Source organism: Mustela erminea, chromosome 8 (genome assembly GCF_009829155.1).
Source record: "Mustela erminea isolate mMusErm1 chromosome 8, mMusErm1.Pri, whole genome shotgun sequence".
NCBI lineage: Eukaryota > Metazoa > Chordata > Mammalia > Carnivora > Mustelidae > Mustela > Mustela erminea.
The window spans coordinates 68,484,595-68,508,358 of record NC_045621.1 but is presented as its reverse complement, the minus strand read 5'-3'; the positions used below and the strand labels follow the sequence as shown (position 1 = coordinate 68,508,358).

The 23,764-nt window shown below is 44.0% G+C and overlaps 2 protein-coding genes across 4 annotated transcripts in view; both read right to left on the bottom strand.

The window, feature by feature from the left end:
- The window catches only part of MAP3K20 (mitogen-activated protein kinase kinase kinase 20), a 177,628-nt gene extending 171,524 nt beyond the window's left edge, over nt 1–6,104 (bottom strand). The window contains exon 1 of one of the 3 annotated variants that reach the window (XM_032355970.1): nt 5,913–6,104. The gene's annotated coding sequence lies outside the window, so the exon portion shown is untranslated. The other 2 variants (XM_032355968.1, XM_032355971.1) reach the window with 2 other exon arrangements.
- On the bottom strand, nt 200–11,361 carry LOC116597071 (translation initiation factor IF-2-like). The gene is made up of 4 exons (XM_032354335.1): nt 11,287–11,361; nt 5,913–6,025; nt 4,979–5,828; nt 200–4,722 (listed from the first exon to the last, which is right to left on the bottom strand). The coding sequence occupies exons 1-3, from the start codon at nt 11,359–11,361 to the stop codon at nt 4,988–4,990; spliced, it is 1,029 nt and encodes a 342-aa protein (XP_032210226.1). The 3' UTR covers nt 200–4,722; nt 4,979–4,987.
- Between the last annotated feature and the right edge of the window lie 12,403 nt (nt 11,362–23,764).

Genomic DNA, 23,764 nt, shown 5'->3' with positions numbered 1-23,764 from the left:
TAACTCTCTCTTTAATTAAATCCACCTTCTAAAAGGTGTACTAGAAAATAGGTCTTTGGACTTTTTCTGGATTTTTCTACTTTTTACACGAGCCTGTAATTTCTGAATGCAGATTCTTCCTCTTTTTCTATCCTTAACTGACATTTTTCTTTTTCCCTTCCTCATAAAAATTACAAGTTTATTTTTGATGCAATATAGGAAGAAAACTAATTTATTTTAGAATGACCTGAATAGGACCAAAAGGGGGGGGAAAAAAAACCCTTTTAGAGAACAGCCCTCAACAAAGTCTTCTGCCAACCTTGCTGCTCTAATATTTATTTATGCTAGCATTGTTTCAGCCTCCTTAACATAGATTAGTGAATAAGACAAAAATGTGCTTTACCTTCATGTGTATTAAAATAATGCCACTTGGTTTATGGTTCTACAATGATTTTTCTCCTCCAAGTCTAATCTTCAAAAGATGGGGAGAACTTGACTTGGTGTCTTTGTTCAGAACAGCAAGGGCAAAGATTCTAACATTCTGTTCTTAAGCAGGGCTGTTCGTTTACTGTTTTTGTTTTTAAACCACGCAAAGAAAGATCTGTAAGACTAACTAGAGGAGAATAGGTATGCAAATAGAACCAACCAGTATCGTGGACCATGGACACTCCTTCCTCCCTTCAAGGCTGCCCCTGAAAAGCAGCTGATCTTGTGCAGAAGAGGTTGGGCTCAGTGAATAGGCTCTTTAGTCGTGACTATCAGAGAGAAATAGACTTTGAGACTCTTAAAAAATAGAACAGCTACTGTTTCATTTTTTTGTGAGTCTATGCTTGACCGTACAAGTGACAAATCCCTCTAATTAGAGCCAAGGTTTAAATACAAATGAGCCAGTTAAATGAAACATTCTGATTTGTCCTTTAATATTTCAATTAACGAAGACAGACTTCCATGACACATTTCCCTGCCAGAAATGTTGTCACTGGAGGCAAAACACTGGAGGAAGAGGAACGTAGGAGGCAGGGGGCACTTACGCCACAGAAATACCACATGGAAATGTGTCTGTGCTCAAACAGAAGCCCAACTGGGCAACATGAGGCCGGTACGATGGGTGACCTGGGGTCCCTGCAGAGGAACCGTGTCCAAGGACTGGAGGCCTGGGAAGAGAGCTGGGCCAGAGTCTGGGGGGGGAGCAAAGGAGCATTGAGAGGGCACATTTCTACCAGTGGCTGGAAGAGGAATTCACAAATGTTTGGGGGTGGGAGGAGGGGTGGGGGAGAAAACAAGACTAAACAAGGCTTACTTCAGTCAGTGGGCCTAGCTGTCCCGAATGCTGCTGCTACTTGGCTTTTGTTTCTACCCCTAACCACGTTCCATCAGACAGAAGCTATCTGACCCCTCCTGCCAGCTAACAAACAGGTGTGCTCTTGGACTAATTACCTAGAACAAATGTGCCCTGAGAAGGGTCAATAAGACAGTTAAAACCTGGTAACCTCGACATAAGATGAAAGCAAACGGGGACTGTTAAAACCAGAGGCGGCCACGGAAGACCCCACATTGTGCTTCACCGATCTAAAAATTCCAACAAAAATTCCTGGTTATTAGAGTCGCCTAAGAAGCACTCTGCCACTCTGTCTAGTAGTGAGCTGCCTGTCCTGGAGAGGGTTCAATGGCACATGGGCACGCAGAACAGGAGATTCTTGCAACAGCCGGAACAGCGACCCTGTGAGTATTTTGTGACTAATCAACCTACTATAAAGGATGCATGGTCTCCCTTCCCAGGGATACATGAACCTGACCGGGGAGTCCCCAGCAAGGCAGAGGAGCAGTGATGGCTGTCAGCGATGGAGATGATGGGAGATGACTGGGCCATTCTCCTCAATTTCTCCTCCCAAACAGGCTGGGAAGCCAAGAGTCATACTCCGGATTTCTATCCTACAACTAATCTTTCCCCTCATCCCTTCCTCTCCTCCGTTCCCAAAGCAAAGAACTTTGTGCACACTTAAAGACCCAGGATAACCACCAAAATAAAAACTCTGGGTGATGATCTACTGCTATTCTTCTCTCCACAAAATGGAACCGTGTTACCCCATGCGGTGGGCGGGGCTGCAAAGCCTAATGGAGCAGGTCCAACCATCAGAGCCAGGCGCTTCCTCCCCCACACGCGGACTACGCCGCACCGCGCAGAAGGTGTATGACTAAACCACCATCTACAAGACTCCATTACCTACAAGACTCCATTTCACCTTAACATCTGGGGGAACAAACACGCCAAGTGTCTATCCGTCCTGGTTTGTCCAACAGTCAAACAGTACAGAAGAGAATGCAACATTCAGATGAATTTTTAAGATGAAATACAAGTTTAAAAAAGTGCTTGTTTACATGGGGGAGTATTTGTGGCTCTATTTACAGATCCCTGAAGAAATACATTCTTCTCCACAACAGGGTACTCTGGTAGAAAAGTTTCATCAGCGAAGATTCACTCCATGACCTTTAGATAGCGATTCTTGCCTTCTCTTTTCGGTTTTCTTCTACAGAGTCCAGAAGGAAGGATGTCAGCCCCTGAAGACAAGCTGTGCTCAAAGGCAGCTCTAAGAACGTTTCCAAGTAATTTTGGTTTTGGTCTTCCAGGTCATAACCTTCCCTTACTCGTATAACTCCCAAGTTCTTCAAATTCCTCATATAGATATTTAAATGCAATAAGCTTCAGATTCTTTCCCCCCAAATATCACAAACCTGCTTTACAAACCCTTAAAGCAGGAGAGTTGCTACAAAAACCTCCAAGCCCTGTACACTCCCATGAAGTATGCTTTGGGAACGGGGCCAGCTACCTGGGTATAGATAGAACAAGCAACTTGCTCTGCCTCTAACTCGAGAATTGGAAAAACTACCTTTCTCTACCACTCAAATATGGTGGCTGAAGTTTCCGATGCTGCTTCATGCATTTCCGCGTGTAGTCTCATAGGCTTATGCAGCAAGCAGGTAGCACTGTCCCCAGTTTACAGATGCAAAAACAGACAATGAAGGGAATGAAAACTGCCCAAGCCAACCACCTAACTTACAAGTGACATGACCAGGACTCAAACTCAGCTCTGACTTCAAAGTTGTATCTTTTTTTCCCCACCATATCGTAGGTCTTTTTTCCACTATATCATTCCGTCCCGTCCTTCAAATCTGTCTTTTTTTTTTTTCCTTTAAACAAGCTCTTTCTTTATGACAGTAATCACTAGATTGCTTATTATCCACCTAAAGTTCAATTTGAGGCTTTAATTTCCTATTAGCAACTGTAATGCGGGGTTAGAGTGTCAATGCATGGCTGCTTTGTTCCCGCAGAATCTTCTCCTGGGTTGGGATTATTTTAACTGCTACAGGGCATAATCGATGCTTCAGCAGTCCGTAGGATGGTCCCACACAAAAGCACCCATGTATCAGGCAAACCAATCTAAGCTCTCACATTTATAGCTCTCTTTCCTTAACAGGTACAGTTTTCTGGTCACAGCTGGAGCTCTGGCTTATTTGTGTGTAGTGGGGCAAGGTTAATAGGCCACAAAAGAAGTAGCCTAAATCTTCCCTGCAGTAAGGCCAAAAGATGCCTTCGCTACTCCTATTACATTTAGATAGATGAGACACCCTCCCTGTCAATCTGTCCTGGGTAGAATAAAATGGAAAACAAATGATCCAAATTGATTTTTATTTTCAGTATCTCTGGATACAGATACAAGGCTATCTCATTCCAAGAAGTACTGTATCACCGCAAACACCTTTTTCTGGGTTTAAAAAGAAAAAAATCATTGATTCTCTCCTCTCTTTTCTCTGAATCCAACAATTTCTAAAAACTGTCCATTTTTCTCTTTGACTCCACACTAATAGCTTCATGTATGTCTGACCTCTTTTCACAAAACCTCACTGTAACAGCGCGTTTTCTCTGACTAGATTATTCCCTCCACACCCCTCATAACTCCTGTTTATAGTTTTGTAGCCCTGTCAAAGTCAGTTTCACTGCTCATTCCAGATAGGCACTCAGCCAATATATTGCCAATAACACTCACTCTTGTGCTAACTTAAAATACACAGTGCAGCTTGCCAAGTTTCCTTATTTGGCAAGAAGGTCCCTTAGTTCCCAAGATCTTTGACCATCCATTTTTAGATCCAAATCCTCCTGCTTAATATTTGGATATTTCTCTTTTTAATGTGTCTTATGTGTTCCCAAAAACAGTAAGAAAAGATCAGTCATCTATTTGCTTTCCTAGACAAGAAAAGTCTCCTTGCCATTGCACTGTGATCATTTCCTTTGGAATTATTACCACTCTAACTTCTGAATCAAACTATATTTTCCAGGTTAAAAAAAAAAGTTATAATAGGAATTATGTTGTGAAAGACGAAAATAAACAGCACACATTGCTTTATGGGACCATCTTCCTTTATCTTAATTCACTCTTTCCAAACAAACCAAATTCATGTTCATTTGCAATCTCCCTAATCTCTCACTATTGTAGCTGGAACTTTAAACAAAGGCTCTACAAATGACCAAAACCATAATTAAAATGCATCCGTCATTTTTTTTTTTTTATCAAAAAGCAACATGAAATTTCACTGTGGAGCTAGGCCCACTACAAAGAAGTCATTAACTGTCTTGAAGCACTTGTTTATTTTTGTCTTTCAATGTGTTTGTAGGTTCGGATCCGCAGAATCCCGACCGTTAGCGTCAAGTGAGGTCAAGAAAGCAAGAAGGCTCTCCTAAAACAGCTTCAGGGATAAAACAGAACATACTTTAGCAACCATCTTAGCTCAGATATCCTCGCATTAATTGTTAAGTGGATTCTAATACACCCTTATTAACAGAGAGCTGCTTATCGTCGTATCATTGGATCCGGCCGCCAAATGATGTTGCTTTCGTTATTTAAGAAACTAACAGAAATACTAATTAAGTCCTCCATAAACGGCGCTTTTGCAAACATCTCGAAACATCAGAAACACATGCTTTCAGCAATCTAATAATGACCTGCCCCCTTTATTCTGGCAATTCGGAGCCATCTCTCCGGGTTTCTGGAAAAGTTGGTCTGCGAGCTGTCAGGAGCCAGCCAAGCGTCGCGCCGACCTCAGCTTGGCCCTCCCGGCTGGGGGCAAGTCTCAGAGCCCGGGGGGCCGAGGGCGGCCACCGGGTCGCGGAGCAGCACCCTCGCCCCGGTGGGAGGCAGAGGGGGCCGCTGGAGGGTGCGGGCGGCGCGGGCCGCACTCTGTCCCGGGGAGGGCCGGGGAGGGCGGCTCGCGGTGGGAGAAAAGCAGAAGTTACTGGTCTCCCCTCGCACGCACAGCCCTCCGCTGCGAAGCGGCCCGCGCCCTGCCCTGATTTGGAAGACTCGCGTTTCGCCTCCCAGAGGGGCCGCGTCGCCCGCGCCCAGGCCGGCGCTCCGGCGCTCGGGCCCCGGCGTTCCGCGAGGGGAAGCGGCGGCCCCCGCTCCCGCGCCGCGCGCAGGGCCGGGAAAGCCCGACAGACTGCGCCCGCCCTTCCGGACGCCAACTTCTGCGGGGGACCCGCCCGAACTTCCCGGGGCCTCCGGGCCGCCGCGCGGAACTCCGGCAACGCTCGCTCGGGCCGCAGACGCCCGCGCGGGCCCCGGGTCGGGGAGGGCGCGCGGCGGAGCCCCGCAGGCCGCCAGGGCCTCGGCCCCGAGACTCGCGAGCGCCGCGGGCCTCCCACCCACCCTCGCCCTCCGCGGCCTCCCGCCGGCCCCTTACCTGGCTCCCGGGCCGGGCGCGAGTAGCAGCCGGGGGCGCCGAGGCCCCGCGCGCGCCGAGGGCAGGGGCGGCGACCGGGGGTCGAGAGGACGGCGGCCCGCGCGGCTCCCACGCTTCCGCCCGAGTCAGGAGTTGAACATTCCGCCTCTCCGCCCCGCGCCAATGAGGAAGACAGTCGCGGCAACAGCACCACCTACCTCCGAGCGCGGAACGGCCGGGCCTCTGGCCGCGGCTCCGACGTGCGGGCCGGCCTCCCGGGCCTGCGCCCCCCGAGGGCTCGGTGCGCCCCTGCGCCCAGGCAGCCGCCCGGCTGAGGGGATGGAGGAACTCGGTGGGAAGAGCACCGGCCCTGCAGCGCGGGGCGCCGGGAGAGGGAGGCGGGCCTCTGGGCCTCTCGGTGGCTTTCAGCTCATTTCAACAAGTTCCCACCACCTGCCGGGTCAACTCAGTCCTTATCAGACAACATTTACCTTGTCAGAGGCGCTGGGAATACGAAGAGACGGGAGGCTGCTTCAGGCCCCGCAGGGTTAATTATCTGGTTGGGAAGGGCACAGACCTGGGAAGATATTTCTAGGAGATAGGGCTGAAGGCTGCTGGGTGGGACCACCAGTAGATACTTACAGAGGCATTTCGAGGAGGGGTCACGGTCGGCTGCCCGGCTGCGTGACTTAAACAAAACTGAGTTCAGATGAGGATACAAGAACTCATCCCAGGTGTTGAGCAAGAGGCAGCAGTAAGTATTGGGAAGAAAAGTAATTGTTGATTGGGAAGGATGGCTCTGTGGGGGAAAGGCGAGGCAAGGTTGCAAAGGTACAGGCAGCATTATCCAGGGGTTTCGATTCGTATTTTATCATCTATGGGCCCTGGGGAGCTGGGGGAAGTTAGAAGCAAAGGGTTTTGTGTTTGAACGGTGACTTAGCGAGCAGTCCAGGAGGTTGTGGGATGCTTTACTAGGGCAAGACTAGGAAGCAGCAAGAGCGGTAAATACTGTCCCGACCTGGTAATGGGATTGTGAGGACCTGGGCAGGAGGGTAGGAAATGGACCTGGAAAGGAGGAATGGAATTGAGGGACACGTTTCAGGAAGAGGCCACAGAAGCTGGGGGTGTGGAAGAGAAGAAGGAAAGAGCCAGAGATGATGCGAAGGTTTCAGGCCTGAGTGACTGGAAGGCGGGTGGCGCCATTGACAGGAACAGGGATCTGTGGGGGAGAAGCTGGCTTGAAAAACAGGTAGAGATGCAGCCCCTGAACTATGAAACGGAGACTCAGAAAAGAGGTCAGGAGAGAAAGAATCGCAAATCGTCAGTCGAAAATATGAAAGCAGAGGGATAGGTGAAAATAAGCTAAAAACACACCACGTTCTCGTCTGTTTTTCAGATTATTGAATTTTCCCTTTGGTGAGAACTAGGAATTTCAGCACTGATGGATTCTATTTCAGTAACTGAGAAATGAGGATTGATGAAAACTGTCACGCAAACCGAATTCCTGATGTAATCGAATAGATCTGAAAATCATCTGAACGTGAGAGAGTAAACTAAGACTCCTCAGGATAGATTCAGGTATCCCATGACTCCAGTCAGTCTACCTCACAAGGCACTACATTGTGATGGCAAAGACCCTCAGACTGGGCATGAGTGAGCCTGGCTTCTAGTTTTAGTCCTGCCACTCATCCGCTGGGGAGCTTTGCTAGACAGGCCCGGTTTTCTGCTCTGCAAAATAAGAGGGCCTGGTGAGATGTTAGCCACAGGCTTCAGCTTTAAAACTGTAACTGTATTACTGTAAACTTGAAGCACATGCCTTAAGTGTCTTAACATTTTCACCACATTCCCCTTCCTTCCCATCCATTTTTCCCTTCATCTGATTTCCCCTACCTAATTAGACAAAGAGGATAAGGAGCAGGAACAGTGAACACTACAGCGGAGTTTCACAAATATGCTTACATGATAAACTGGGAAGCATTCTCTTATCTGCCCAACCAGGTTGCAAGTTCCTTGAGGTCGTGTCTTATTTCTGTTGTATCTGCCCATAGCTGAAATAAATGCATAATTGTGTGATAACCTGGACGCCTCAAGTCTGACTCTTCTTTGGTCAAGTTGCCTGTTTCCTTATGACTCTACTGATCTCTTTGAGCCCCAGACCTAATAAATATAGTCTAGTGCTTAGTCCCATGGCTGACTCTGCTTTTTCAAACTTCCCAATCTTTTTTGGAGCACGTGTTGGTTGATTCTCACCTGCGTAGGTTTACAAATGTGAAGAGCAATACCAAAAGCGACCTAGTCAAACCTCTCCTATCAAGCCTTCCTATCCCTTTGCTTCAAATGTCTCCGCACTAAAAATAGATGTACTGTCAGCAGCGGGGTGGATTGGGAGTCCTTAGCACCCTCTTATATCCAAGAACACCCTCCAAAATAAATATGCAATGTCAGGAAAAAAACAGTGTATTTGCTATGCAAATAGAGCTTAAAGAAAAAAGTCTTCTGGTCTCCCATTCAGATTTTTGTCCCTAAACTCCTCTGGAATAGAAATTCTGAAACTGCCACGAGCTATGGGAGGATCAGAGACATGCAGATATAAATTCTACTAAAGATAGAAGGAAAGGCAGCTTACAAGGAAGAGAGCATTCTGATTATCCCTCCCACTCTGAGGCACATGGGGACCCAAGAGCATTTTCTACAGCCATCTCTATCCTCCATGGCAGACTCTGAGCAGTCTGTGTCTAGATCCTAGCTAGGAATTACCAGTTTTTGCCCAAAGGCTGGTTTTCTCCCTCCTGCACCATGTTGAACCCCCAGGACATGAAGGCACACAGTCCTGCATCTTTTAAGATAAGCCACCATGACCTTAAAATCAGGCGTGAAGCCCAGGTCATTGTTGGAACTTAACTTTCACATCTAACTTAAAGACCGAAGAATTCACAAGAATATCTCGGGTCCCAAATTTCCTTAAGGGTTCCAGGGCCTGAAAGGAACAGCAGAGCACGAAGAGAAATTGGGGACTTGGGCAAAACTGGTTCAGCAAGCATTTACTAAATCGCAGGCACTGTGCTGAGCATGTGATGATAGCAGTGGCCAAGACGTGGTCTCTGTTCTCACAGAGTGTGCTGAGTGCAGTGGAAAAGCCAGAAAAGACACAAGTGATTGTACTGTGGTGTGCTCTTAAGAAGGCAAGGATATGGGATTACAGTAGGGCACATAACATGGGTTTGAGGGGTCATGGAACCTCCACGTCCATGGGAGAAGAATGGAGTGAATTTGCTGGACAGAAAGGTTGGAAAGGTATTACAGACAGAGGGAACAATAAGCACAAAGGCCCAAAAGCATTTAACAAGTTCAAGGAATAAATTATTTGGCTAAATGAGTAAAGGTGTTGCTGAGGGAGTAATCATCCTCATGATGGTGGTAATCGTAGCAGCAGGAGCAAGAAGAATACTGATCATGATAATCAGACTAATGACAGCTACTATTTACTGCATGCCCAGGTGCTATGCTCTGAACTAAGAGCTGTACATGGACTGTGCATCTGATCTTCACAACAACCCTATCAGGCAGTTGGAAACATAATCCCACACTGTAAGGCAGGAAAAAGTGTTGGAAAACTTTAGCAACTTGTCTTCCTTTGCAGAGCAAGAGGTGGACTTCAGGGCTTGCTCTTTTAGATAAGGCGATTTTCCAACTTTTTGGTCTCGGAACTCCTTTACACTCTAACGTGCTTGAGGGTGCCAAACGGTTTCTGTATCCATAAGTTGTATCTATCACTATTTATCATAGTAGAAATCAAAACAGAAATCTATTTAAAATTCACTTATACTGGCTTAAACATATTTTGATGAAAAACAAATATTGTGCAAAATTTTAAAAGTGAGAAGAATGTCATTGTTTTATATTTTTACAAATCTTTATAATGTCTGGTTTAAAAGAAGACGATTGGATTCTCATATCTGCTTCTGTGTTTCATGTGGTGCGGCATCACACCACATGTACGCTTTGGGAGAGCCCACTGTTCATTCATAAGAGGGTACAGTGAAAATCACACCTCAGTATCTTTATGAGATGAGTTTTGACCTTTCAGACTCGCTGAAGGGGTTCCTGGAGCGAATTTGGAGAACTGCTATTTTAGAGAGTCTGAGGTGGAGGGAATCATTGGCCATGTATCCCACCTGCCTCAAGATGCAGAGTCAAGGGGCACCTGGATAGCTCAGTGGGTTCAGCCTCTGCCTTTGGCTCAGGTCATGATCTCAGGGTCCTGGGATCGAGCCCCACATTGGGCTCTCTGCTCAGCAGGGACCCTGCTCCCCCCCGCCCACCCTCTGCCTGCTGCTCTGCCTGCTTGTGATCTCTCTGTGTCAAATAAATAAAATCTTAAAAAAAAAAAAAAAGAGAGAGAGAGAGAGAGATGCAGAGTCAAAGGACAGCTACCCAGAAGAGGGAAGAGAGCAATTTGCTAGACCTCCAACAACGTGGGGTGCGGTGCCAGTCCTATCCTTCAGCAGCTATCACTTTGTTGGGACCATAATGCCTGATGGCCATGTGACATGATGAAGGCCTACTTATCTTCAAGTCTTGAGTCCTAGGCACTGCTTCCTTTTGCTCTCATCTGCCATGCTATTCTTCTTGAATATCTTAGATCGAACATGTGACCAAATCATAGCTGAGTTTCTCATACCCTTTCAGCATTGAGCCTTGCCATCTCTCCTATTTGTTCTTACTCCTACTTTATTGCAAGGAATTCATAAGCTTCTTCCCCAAGTATATAACAGTTGGTATGCTTTTCTGGCAAGATCCTAGAGTTATTATTTTTATTTTTTTTTGAAGATTTTATTTATTTATTTGACAGAGAGAGATCACAAGTAGACGGAGAGGCAGGCAGAGAGAGAGAGAGGGAAGCAGGCTCCCTGCCGAGCAGAGAGCCCGATGCGGGACTCGATCCCAGGACCCTGAGATCATGACCTGAGCCGAAGGCAGCGGCTTAACCCACTGAGCCACCCAGGCACCCCAATCCTAGAGTTATTATTAAATTCCATGATTAAACAGAAAGCTAGTAAGTACTTTGAATGTGAGCACCAGGAACCAACACAGATTCATTGAAATCAAGACGTACCAGACAAGCCTGGCTTTCTCTCGGGGAATCATAGAGGACAATGAGGACTTCCTCAGTGAAACATGACAAAGTTTCTCAGGACAACTTTATAAATCAGAAGGGGATTTTAACGAATGACAGTATAATACAATACATTGCTGTCAGTTTGAAAACACCTTCAAAGGTACACTCGCAAAAGGGCTGATGTCACTCAGGGTGCAATATTCCCTTACAAAGGGTTTCTAATGGTATGTTGCTGGGCCCTGTTCTCTATCCTGCCTAGTCAACATTTCTGCAATTTAGGTTAAGACCTATGTGGCTTGCCTGTCTGATTAGGGAATAACATGTATTTGGAAGCAATATCCAACACAGTACACAGAATTGTATCAAAATTCAAAAACCTTTACTCAAAACACTTTTACTGACACTTTGCTGCCTGCTAAATACACTCCAAGATCTTGAGGGCACACGGTCTAATCCAGCTTTTCTTCACCAACATTATCCCCCATCTTCATTGGCCTGACGTTGCCTCCTTCCAGCACCTTCAGCCCCTTCCCTGGATCTTCCTCCATCAGTTCTCACCCTCAGCATCACACTGGGCCACCAGGAACGCTCTCTCCTCCCTCCATCACATGTGTGGCAGTGGCAGGTTCTACTCAAAGGGAGCATGAAATCTTAAGGGAAATAGAAAATGTAATGAAAATCGTCATATGTCTGAAACTGAGGGTTCTGCTTGAACAGAGACAATAAATAGACCCAAGCATTCGTCCCTAGATAACTGTATCTTAGCCCCAGATGAGCTGGTGGGACACTGGAGAAACGTTACTTAGTTTCTTAGCATCTCCAGGGCTTCCAGATAACCCATCTCACTCTTCTGGGTGAAGCAAATTCAGACCTAAACTTCCAGACACCCCAAGAAAACCAATGATCTTATCCCATATGGCATTCAGAATATCACAAATTTATTAGATTTGGGCACATGGGATTAAGAAGGAAAACTCTTCTATCTGTTGATATCTGGAAAAGCAAGAACTGTATTTCATAAGGTAATTATTAGTTCCAAGTGACATCAACCATCTTTTATTAAAACAATTTTCAGGTATCTATAGATTTTTCAGTGTAAACATTATTAGAGGATGATACCAGTATGTAATCATGGGTCTTCCCTATTCAGTAGTCTTTCCTTTCTCCTCAATAAGCAATTTTTAAAAATTATTTTACCTGCTCTGTTTTCTTCATTTTGCTTGCCTCCAGAAAGTCTGCAAATAAGCACCATAGTTCTTCTGGTCTGCCTACAGAGGGGATAAACAAGCGAAGGAATGACTCCTTCCCAGTAAGGGGCCTAGGACCTCTCAAGAGTGGATTAACCAGTTTATTATATCAGAAATCCTGATCAAATTTCAAGGTCACTTTTCCAACCACACTTCTCTTATATAATTGTTTCTCAAGTTGAAATTTTTTCAATGAATATTTTTATAAAGTCCTATATGCTTTTGGGGGGGGTCACCATTGGCTTTCCCTAACTTTTGAAGACCCATTTGTATTAAACTCCTGTCCACATTGTTGTTTGTAACACCTTCCAATTTAGTATCATCTGTAAATTTCATTAACATGCTATTTACTCCCTCTTCCAAATCATTAATAAATGCTATTTCTTATGTATTAAATTTTGCGGTCGAATAGATTTAATTTACTGTTGTAATTTCAAAGCATGTTTTCTAAAGATACAATGCAGTTAAGAATGGTCTTAACATAGGCTTAAATCCATCCCCAGTTTATAGTTATTTTACTATTATGCAATCCATTTGTGTTCTCTAATCAGCACTGTTGTGAGCTCCATTGAAGCAATAATCTATTGATTTTCTCTTCCCTCTTTTTCAATACAGTCATCATCTTGGCTTTAAATGCACAGCAATAGCAGAGTTAGAACTTATTGTTGTACTCTGATCCACAGCTATTTATAAAAGGAAATTAAGTCTTTTTTCTCAGTGGCTATTCTTCCACTGATATAAGAAATATTCTCTGTTTAAAAATTATAACCATAATATTTTATTTTCCTAAGCGTAGTTTCAGTATTCTAAAAAGATATAGATTCTAGATCTTTTTTTAAGCAAGCAAATGGAGTATGTATATATCATTTATATACCAAATATATATAATAAAAGATAATATATGTATTAGGGAGAGAAAGAATGTGTATGTGTGTATGTGTATTTTCTTTTCTTATAAATCTACTCACTGCTTCCCTGATACCTAGAGAATCTGGGGTGACTTTGTTTTTTACAATAGAATTAGACATGTTACCTTCAAATCAGAGAATGAGGTTCATTAAGCCTTTGCTTCACTTTGTGTCACACATCATCTTACTTATCAGGCCTTCCATAGTGCCAGCATCCATTTTCAATGAGATGAGGTCTCTTATATGCCACCTATTTCTGTCCTTATGTTCACATATTGCAATTTTAAATCATTATGCATGAGGTTAGTCTTTATATTACTACATATCACAGTTCTCCTCACCACTGGAGAGCTGGCAAAAGTAAAAGAGTAGAAATAACTGGATAATTGTCTTAGTGTTTTACTTCATTAATACAAAGCAGACCTTACTAAATTGTTATGGGAAAACATTTCAAAATAATTATGTCAGATTTGCACAATCCTACTGAACTATTTCAGTTGAGTAATCAAAATTCAGACTCACTTAACCAACCATGCCCTGTCTATACAACGAGTTTTTCTGGATCATTTTGCCATGCAAATTTGTTGCACAAACCCCTGTAACAAGTTTCAGTGTATTAGATTACACAGTTTGTTATCTATGAGCAACATCTCCAGCCACTGGAGGAAGTAGTGTCAGATGTATCTCCAGATGACTCAGATTATTTCCAGGCCTGAGGGATCTGGATGCAGCAAGTTTCAGTGTTAACATACTGTGAATGATTCTTAGTAGGTATTCTTGAAGTTGTAGGCTTTACTTGGGTAGTCTTATCGCGAATACATATATAGATAGGGATCAAATTCAAGCTCTGGCCACTTCCTAGTCTTCATCAAGTAGGCTGGAACTTAAGTGTTCATTGTAGGTAAGAACTTGATAACTTGATGGATCCCTTGATCCATCATACAACCCACTGTAGATGTTAGTGAGGACTTTGAAGCATCTAAAACTCAAAAAGGAAGGCTCTCAATGCAATACAGCATAGGGACTAAGAACATGGGCTTAGGAATTAAATAGACCTGGGTCTGCTGCATAGTGACCTTGTGTATTTTATCAGCCTCTCTGGGCCTCAGTTTCTTCACCTGTAAAATGGGGACCATAATGGGGTTTTTGTTTGGATGAAATAAGTAAAGAGATGCAAAGAGTTTAAAACAGGACCTGGCTCAGAGTCAGTGTTCAGTAATGCTATGTATTATTATTGGTCATGTTCCACAAGCTAAACATTTGCTATTATATTGCTGTTATTATTACTATTATTATTCAGTTACCTGAATTATTTCTGTTTCCTCTGGAGTCAGTTTTTCTTTTTATTTCCCTTTACTTTTATCTCTTATGGTACTAGTTTTCTCAGATATCTGGTGATCATTAGTTATCGTTTAGGTTTAAGAATGAAAAATTATGTTGACTATTTTAAGTAGCTGGCATGGATTTTCTCTGCTGCTATGAAGCAGACTTTTCTCCTATAGGACATGTTACTGAATGGAAGATTCAATGGGAACTTCAAGTACATAGAGGGACAAGTTGACTGGCAGGCCTGCTTTAGGATATTTTCATGGTTGACTCAGTCAATACAGTAGAATTAGTGCTAGTATGCCTTGGACTTTTTCTTTCTCCTACTGTGAAGTTATAACCCCTGAGAGCTAACAAAAACATGTGAGAGATAGTGCTGGAAGCGTACCCAGGAAGAATAGCCCAGTGGATTGAAGGTTTGCTACAACTTGAGAGGCCAGTTATCAAGATAGTAAAGATCAGGGAAGAAATTAGGAATTGGTATAAATCCTTTGCTATTATGAAGGGCTTCAAAAATATCACTGCAGCTTCTGAGGATCTGTCAAAAGTAGCAGGGGAAAAACTGTCCCCTAAGCTTATTATAACAAAAAGGAAGAGTGATGTCAATGAGCATTCTGGAAATTTATCTCCACATCGAAAGGTAATGATTTGGTTAGGTTCCTGTTACCATGAATGTATGTCCATGCTGAATGTGTGCTAGAACACAGCAGAATTGCTGAGAACTCTGATGTTTCAGTCTTTCCTTCTTTCTTTTACCATTGGTTCCTGAAATGGAAAGAAAGAAGAGGAAGGTTTACTTTCCTGGTATGAATTATGACATCCACCTTTAGGAGATAGGAGCGTAGCTAGTTTGGGTTTTAAATAAGACAATTTTCTCTGTTATGATAAAAAAAAATTGTCTTTTATACTGCCCTTCTAAAGAGAATGACCCTGGTAACAGGAGGGTCTTCTGTTTGCTGAGGACAAACATCTTCATCCTCAGTCAGAGTGGGGACTTTCATATTTGGAGCTAGGGCTGCAGGGAAAATTAACTTGATTTACATTAAAAAGAAAATATGACTGGGTCCCCAAGGATGATCTGCAAACTAGAGGGATGGAGAATTGGGAATGTGAAGAGGACACCATATGATGGGTAGCAAAGAAGAAAGATTTGGAAGACAAGATAGGTCCTGTGAGGTTGTTTTGTTTTGTTTTGTTTTGTTTTTAAATGAAATACCATGGGATTCTGTAATAAAACCCCCTCTCCATCTTTTCTACAAAATATTCAGTTAATTTACATCTCTCAAAAATACTTCAACTTCAGTGGAGCCAATTTTAATGAAATAAGGCAAAGAGCATAATATGAAAACAACCACTTGGCTTAAGAGATAAAGTGTTTCAAATACAACAGAAGTGTCTTCCTGGTTATGAGTGGATTCTTTATGACAAATGCAGAGAAATATTATATCATCCTGTGAAATTAAGGACTTCCCATGGTATACATACAATATATAAGATTTTTATGAAGGGACACACACACACACACACAGAGTTTGGTTTTGAAGACAAACTTTAGAGAAAAATACACTCAAATCTCTTGTCTAAACTCCATTTACAATATTTTGGTAAAATTAATCTCATGCTTCGGTTCCCTAAACTCTTCTCTGTTATTTTTAGTTTGTGGCTTCAAAAGCCTGGATAATCTGTTCTCTTGGGGGCAAAAAGAGAGTCAAACAGTGTGGCCTCGTAGTTAACAACATATATTCTGGAAGCAGATTACATTTGGTTTCCCCAACTCTGCCGTAATTTAAGCATATGACCTTGAGCAAGATAATTTCTCTCAGTTTTCCTCATCAGTAAACAGTAAGACTATTCATCTCATAGGTATTTAGAACAAAATACTGTGCGCATGTATCAGGTAGACAGTAGGTATTCAATAAACGGTAAGTGAAGTGACAGGTTGAAAAGAATTGATTACAGAACCAATATATCCTGAAAATTCTCTTCCAAAGCCAGCATTCAGAGAATTTTTTTTAATTTTTTATTTTTTATTAACATATATTTTTATCCCCAGGGGTATAGGTCTGTGAATCGCCAGGTTTACACACTTCACAGCACTCACCAAAGCACATACCCTCCCCAGTGTCCATAACCCCACCCCCCTTCTCCCAACCCCCCTCTCCCCAATTCAGAGAATTTTTTATTTAAAACTCTGTATTCCTTACGGATCTTCCTTTTCTTCTAATTTTAAGTGAAAGTACAAAATTTCCTCTTTTCCCACCCCAGCAATCATCTTCTCTTGCTGCTCAAAAGATTTCCCTGCCCTGTGTTACAGACAGTCTTCAGTTGCTCCAAAGATGCTAATTCTGACGCATAAGCGAATTCCGCACCTCAGGTCTATACTACAACTACCTTATCTCAGTTATTCCCACAACCACCCCTCCCCCCACAAGTGGGTTCAATGTTGACTTAATGTTATTCATTTGCTCATGTTGTTAGTGAAAGCAAATTCTTAATTAAAAGGACCAAGCTTCACCTGACTCACACAGAGTGCCACAGGCAATAATCTCTAATTTAGTGGACCCTCTGGTTCATACCTTCAATTTAATTTCTGAAGCCAGAAATACAACTGGACTTTATGACAGCCTGTGAGCATCAGGTAAGAGGAGATCAGAACCGCTAATGAAGAACCCTTCCTTGGGAAGAACTCGTCACCGTGTGAAACTGTTTCTAGGTGATGTGGACTGAACACGTAAATGAACACCCCGGTCAGGTTAAAATCTAACTCCTAGTGTGATCTGTGTGTGACTCGTGTCACCCTTGGTTTAGCTTCTGATCTCCTCCTTCATACATGAATATTGGATCTGTTGGTAAAAAGCCCGAATCTTATTCTCTCTTCACCTCTCCTCTCTTTCACTTGGTAATTTGAACTGTTTTCCAGTCCGCTGCAAATAACTTTTAAAATGGGTCTGTTCAGGGCGCCTGGGTGGCTCAGTGGGTTAAGCCGCTGCCTTCGGCTCAGGTCATGATCTCGGGGTCCTGGGATCGAGTCCCGCATCAGGCTCTCTGCTCAGCAGGGAACCTGCTTCCTCCTCTCTCTCTCTGCCTCTCTGCCTACTTGTGATTTCTCTCTGTCAAATAAATAAATAAAATCTTAAGAAAAATAAAATAAAATGGGTCTGTTCAAGATAACAGTATCCTCTTTCAATGACTGCAGCAAAAACTTTGTGCTATTGGCGTACCTTTGGGGGAAAGGACAAAGGATGAGGGGAAAGGCCAGACTCTCCAAAGGCTCCTTTGCCTCAGGTCAGTTTCAATGGCTGGAAGCCGCCATGTAGGTTTCCTCCCTTTGCCATCCTTTCACGATTGTTTTGGCTGAAGACTCTCCGGCGAACTCCCAGTGTTCTGAAGTTCCGTCTACTGTGGCCTCTCCTTGCAGCACAGAGGCAGGGAAGACACTGAAATTTCCTGAGTGCCAAGCACTCCCTGTTCGAAGCACTTTGTACACCTTAACTCATTGAATTCCCAGGCAGCCTTCATGAGGGAGGAATGAGGATGCCCGTGAGCAGAGGTGGAAATCGAAGCTCGGAGGTTAACCAACGTTGTTCCCGAGCTCACAGCTGAGGCTTCCCGCATGTCGGGATGCAGGCTGTGGCCGTGAGAAGAAGCTTGGTTGAAGTAGAGCTCTGCAGTGGGACAGCACCCGCTTTAGACTATACACATGAAAATGCTGAGTCAAACCCAGATCCACCTGATTTTAGAGTCCGTTATCTTTCTGATATTCCATGTTCCTTCCCCAAGAGCTCGATTCTCTCCCACAGAAGCACCAGGTCCCGAAAAACTGGCCCCAAACAAGAGAAGTGTTCCTTCTAGCCACTCACTTTTGGGGCTAGCCCCACTCTAGCAGACTGTGAAAATGACAGCCATTTTCCTCTCCCTGTATCCACTGTCTGTGTGTGGGACTTTGAAGCTCTGCACATCGAGACACAGAATCATTCCTCCACTCTTTGAATCGTGGCAGGTGCCCTGACCCACTTTGGCCAGCAGAGTGAGGGTGAGCCTCTTTGGAGCCTGGGAGGCAAGAGTTCTCACTTACCGCTTACCGGTTTTGCTCCCTGCGAACCCTTCCCAGCCTGCAAGTAAGGAAGTCCAGCCTCCTCTGCTGGAGGATGAGAGGCTGTGTGGAGCAGAGATGAACCATTCCATCTGAGGTCAAGCCTGTACCAGCCGACTGCATCCCTGAGTCCACCTGAGGCCAGCCTATACCAGTCGACTGCAGATGCATGACTGACTCCAACCCTGATCCACCCAGCCTGACCTGGATTGGCAGGACGATCCAGTTGACCCAGAGAATCATTGTTGTTTTAAGGCACTAAATTTGGGGTGGTTTATTACTAAGGGCCATGGTTCATTTTCCATGTTAATTTATTGGTTGTTTTGTTTTGTTTTGTTTTTGTTTTGTTTTTTGGATGAGGTGAACATTTAACCTGGTAAACTTTGAGAACGCAGAAAGCCCTCCACAACTGAGTGGGCCTTGTCCAAACAGTTGAAGGCCTGAACTGAACAAAAAGCCCGGCCTCCTCAAGCACGAGGACATTCTCCAGCAGACAGGTTGGACTTAATCTGCACCACTGGCTCTCCTGTGTCTCCAGCCTGCTCGCCCACACTGCAGATTTTAGACGCTTCAGGCTCCATAATTGTGTGAGGCAGTTCCTCAAAATAAATCTCCTTTCGTATGCACACAAATTCCATCCCTGCTGTTTCTCTGAAGAAGCCTGTCTATTACACGCAACAACTGATACCCTTGCTGCTGTGGTTTATCTTTCCACAGTGTGAATGAACCACTGCTTTCCTCATCCTTCTAAAGCTGCTTTATCTTGGCTGGTGCAGAATCTGTTTGCCCTCAGGCCTGCTGTCTCTCCTCACCATGAGCTCCTCTCCTCACTGGGGAGACTGAGCTATTAGACTCTGTCTCTCTGCCCTGAAATGTCAGAACTCCTCCTGGAACCATCAGCTGTCTCCATTCCGGCCAGGTCCTTGTCCTTAGCCTGCTAGAGACTCTCGCTCTCACCACATGCCTGCAATTAAACGGATGGAAACCTTATGAGGGCCTTCCCATCCTCTTTTATTCTCAGGTACTGCAAAACATGTCCTGAAGAATTTTATGCCAACTTTTGCTCCAATTATTCTCTTGTGTTGGTTCTCCTCCTATGGAATTTTCACTCTTCCTGCCAAGGTAGAATCTGAACCCGCCCTGCCAGGCTGAGGAGAGGGGACTACTGCACATCTGACATCTCTCCCATGCCCTGGCCCCAGCCTCTCTCTGTTCGCCAGCTCTGGAGGAGTTCCCATACTGGTGCCCATGAGCTCGCAGTGCCTTGTGCTTACTTCCCTTTATAGCTGGGCCTGGCTGCAATCTTTCCAAATTTAAATTGGCCCAAGAACAAAGATGCTGGCTTCCTGTAGCTTCATCCTTGACTTTCCCTAACTGCTGGACAAGCACGTGCAAAGGAGCCAAAGCAAGGCAGGCACTTTTCCCATTCCCATGCCCTTATTCTCTTGGGGTTAGTAACATTTCCTCCAGTCATTCAATGTCAGGCCACAGGCAGTGGTCTTCTGACACGGTAACCAACAAAGCAGTAGGGGTGGACCAAAGGCTGGGGCTGAGACTGTCTCATGGGCCATGCTGGCTTAAAGGAGGACCCTGAGGCTGATGGGAGCTTCCTGCTCCAGGCTTGGAGAGCTACATATGGAGCCCTGGGTGCCCTGGCCACTACTCTTCCCAGCAGCCATACCATGCACTGGCAGACTCAGTCTCCAAGGAGAGGATATGGGAGAAGCCGTGTCAGATGTAGCCCATAAAATGGTAGAGCAATTACAGAACGCAGTAGGACAACTCCTCGAAAGCGTAGACATGAATCACCGTACAATTCATCGATTCCACTCTAGGTACAGATCCAAAGAATGAAATCTAGGACTCGAGCAGATACGTGTACACCCCGGCTCACGGCAGCATTACTCCCAAGGCCAAAAGGTGGAAACGAACCAAATGATGGATGAATGGATAAGCAAAATGTGGTATATGCATGAAAGGCAGTATTTTTCAGCCTTAAGAAGGGAGGGAATTCTGACACATGCTACAACAGGGATAAACCTTGAAAACATAATGCTAAGTGAAGCAAGCCAAACACAAAAGAACCTCCTTCATGTATAGGAGGTAACCTCTAAATTCAGAGAGAGAGAAAGTAGAATTGTGCATGCTGGGGGAGGACAAGTGTGGAGTTTTGTGTGAAGGGTAGTTTCAGCATGGACTGAGGAAAAAGTTTTGGAGATGGATGCTGGTGAGAGTTGTACAACAATGTGACTGTACTTATAGCGTTGACTTGTACACTCAAAAAGGGTTAAAATGATGTTTTATTTATGTCTTGTCCCCCCAAATTAGAAAGTGGTCCAGTGTGGACTGAGTCAGGAGGGGGGATGGTCTGACTCTGTGAGAGTGTCTGGGTTCTCCGCTGCTTTTAATATTTGTCATTATCCACAATTCCCTCTGCCTTACCTTCAGGCTTGCATAATACAGTTATTAAAGACTTCGGGATGACACCACATGTCCCCGCAATGTGGTAACATGAAGCAATGACCTTGCCCTCCAAGGGCTACCATGAGGAATGCAACCTCGCCCCCCTTCCAGAACCCCGGTGACTTTCCGCTGCTCTTAGTCAAACATGAGATTCCTTGTAAAGCCCTGGAAGTCTTCACAGCTCTGAGGCTTCTTAGTATCTCCAGCACATTCTGGAGCACGCTCCCCGGCGCCCTCTCGGCTCTGCCACAGTGAGCTTTCTGCCCTTCACACTGCCAAGATTATTCCCTGCTTAGGATATACTCTTCTCTCTCTTGCCTCATTAGCATCTTCATCCTTCGGAGTACTGGTCAACCGTCACTTCCACAGGAAATATTTCCTTACCTCGGATCAGTGCAAATCCCCTTATTACATGTCCGTGAACACCAGATGCTTCCCTGGGAGTGTTTTTATATTATGTTTGATTCTTTGATTAACTTTCTGTCTCCCCTAGGAGGTGATAAGCTCCAGGAGAATAGGGACTTTCTGGTTTTTCTCACCATTGAATGCGGAGCTCATAGAGGGCCTGGCACTCAGTGAGTCCCTCAACCACTATTTGCTAATGAACGAGTGAATAGTAAGTTAACTGACAATGTCTAATTAAGTTAAAGGTTCTTTAAGTTAAGTTTGTAAGTCAGTTTATAAGTAACCTGACCATCTAACACCATGCTGTTCTCGATGTAGGTGTAGGGCCCAAGGGCAGGTTGTCCAAGGTGGGCAACTTTGGCATGAAGATGATTTTAAGTTAAAAAGCAATCAAACCCCAGCAAATTCAGGGAAAGCTCTTCACCTTCCTCTCAACTGCTTGAAAGAGTTTAAACAGAGGAGTTGCTCTAGCAAGACAGCGATCACCAAGCATAACCACGGTATACTGAACTGCGTACTGCGGACAGGGAGAAACCCAGCAAGACCTGCGCGATCAAAGCCCTCTCTTTGTCCCATTGTTTCTGAGTGGCCCAGCAAACGCGGGTTTACCAAACATTTACTCTTTTTCATTCTTTTTTCATCCCTTCCATTTGCAGCCTCCTATTCCCTCTTTCTTGGTTTGAGATGACACATAGACCTCATTTTGCTCGACTGTCTTTAAAATTTCCATGTCTGTGTGGGTGTTCCCCCTAAGTAAGCCATTAAATTTGATTTTCTCCTTTTAATCTGTCTCATATCAATTTGATTCTTAGACCAGCTACAAGGACCGTGAAGGGCAGAGGAATTCTTCCTCCCCAACATAAAACAAATAGAGAAAATGAAGATTATTCCACAGCAAGGAATGTCATACATTGTAGATTGACAGTATAAAGAAAGCCATTCGAGGCAGGGGTTCATTTTTACCACACTGCATATCCTATGCTGACTTTAAAAAAAATAAAAGCACATTTTAAAACCAGAATACATTTCTTTTAATTTCCTCAAAGTGGTGGTCATTGATCTGCATTGATATTTAAGAGGAAATGCCATTGAGTTTAGGAGCAATCTATTTAACCTGTATCGTATTCCAAAATTGCTGGAAAGGCTTAGCTCTTGTACATCGTGCTAGTGACCTTGCTAAGTAGATATGTTAAATGCTCACATGTATAATTTTCTGCAGGCATTTTTGGTAAAAACATCCTTTCTTCTTTTTTCATGTCTTCTAGCAAACCTCATTATCCTTCTTGTGACCCTGTAGGCCTCTCATTTTCTTTTGGCTCATTTGCAAGTTTTAAAATATTAACTGCATCTCCTGCTTCAGGAAAGGTTGCCTGGCTACTACTCTTCATATTTAGAGTGTGAGTTCTTTTACTTTGCCATAGCTACCTTATTCTCATTTGGAAGCCTAAGGGGATATGTATTAATTTTGAATAATGTTGAAACTAAATTAAAAGGTCAAAAGATGTCAGTCACCATGAAATTGGGGGAAAGAGGCTATTAGACATAGGATACCAGCTTTTTTTTTTTTTTTTTTAAGATTTTATTTATTTGACAGAGAGAGAGAGCACAAGCAGGGGGAGCAACAGAGAGAGAGGGAGAAGCAGACTCTGCTGAGTAGAGAGCCCGATGTAGGACTCCATCCCAGGACCCTGGGATCATGACCTGAGCCAAAGGCCAATGCTTAACCGACTGGACCACCCAGGCGCACCTAGGATACCAACTTTTAAGTAACAAAGTAAGAGTAAGGAAGGAAGTAAAGAAGAGTAAACAAGAGCAAGAATGCCCAAGGGAGAGGCTATCAGCTTCGTTTCTCAGCTTTCAAAATTATCTAGGAAAGGAAAACTATATAATGGTGAAAATTTGCAGCCAATACTGAGGCCTATCAGTGAAATGCTGAAAAATGATGGCTTCAAAAAAAATTTATTCAGTGACTTTTTAAAAAAAATTCTCTAGTAAATTCCAGGCATTATGCTCCACTAAGTAGGAGATTAACACTGCATAAAACAACACCCTTGGGGACCTTGAACTATGATATGAATGAACACAGAAAGTCATTTGCCTGCTTTAGCATTTCTCAAAATGAGCCTCCACTGTGTGTTAGGAGGGATTGCAGTGGGACTTCTCAGAGCCTTTAATATGTTAATGAATATTGAGAATCGTTTCTAAGAATGGGCTGTGTATTGTGCAGGGGCTCACAAATTTATTTGAAGATACCATCCTGGTTTTGTTTTTTGCTTTGCAGTTGTGTGTCTGTTTTTGGAGGAATAGTTTGTGAGCTTGTGAGACTAGTATAGCCTGGAACACACTCTGGAAAATGCTACAAGAAAAAATAGAGACATATTTGGACTTTAAGGAATTTTAGAAATCTCTTCATCAAATATTTACTAAGTGCTTAAATCACTGAGAAATGGTATGAGGCCCCATACCAGGCAGTTCTAAAATCGTGCCTTTCCGTAGTTGCTAATAACCA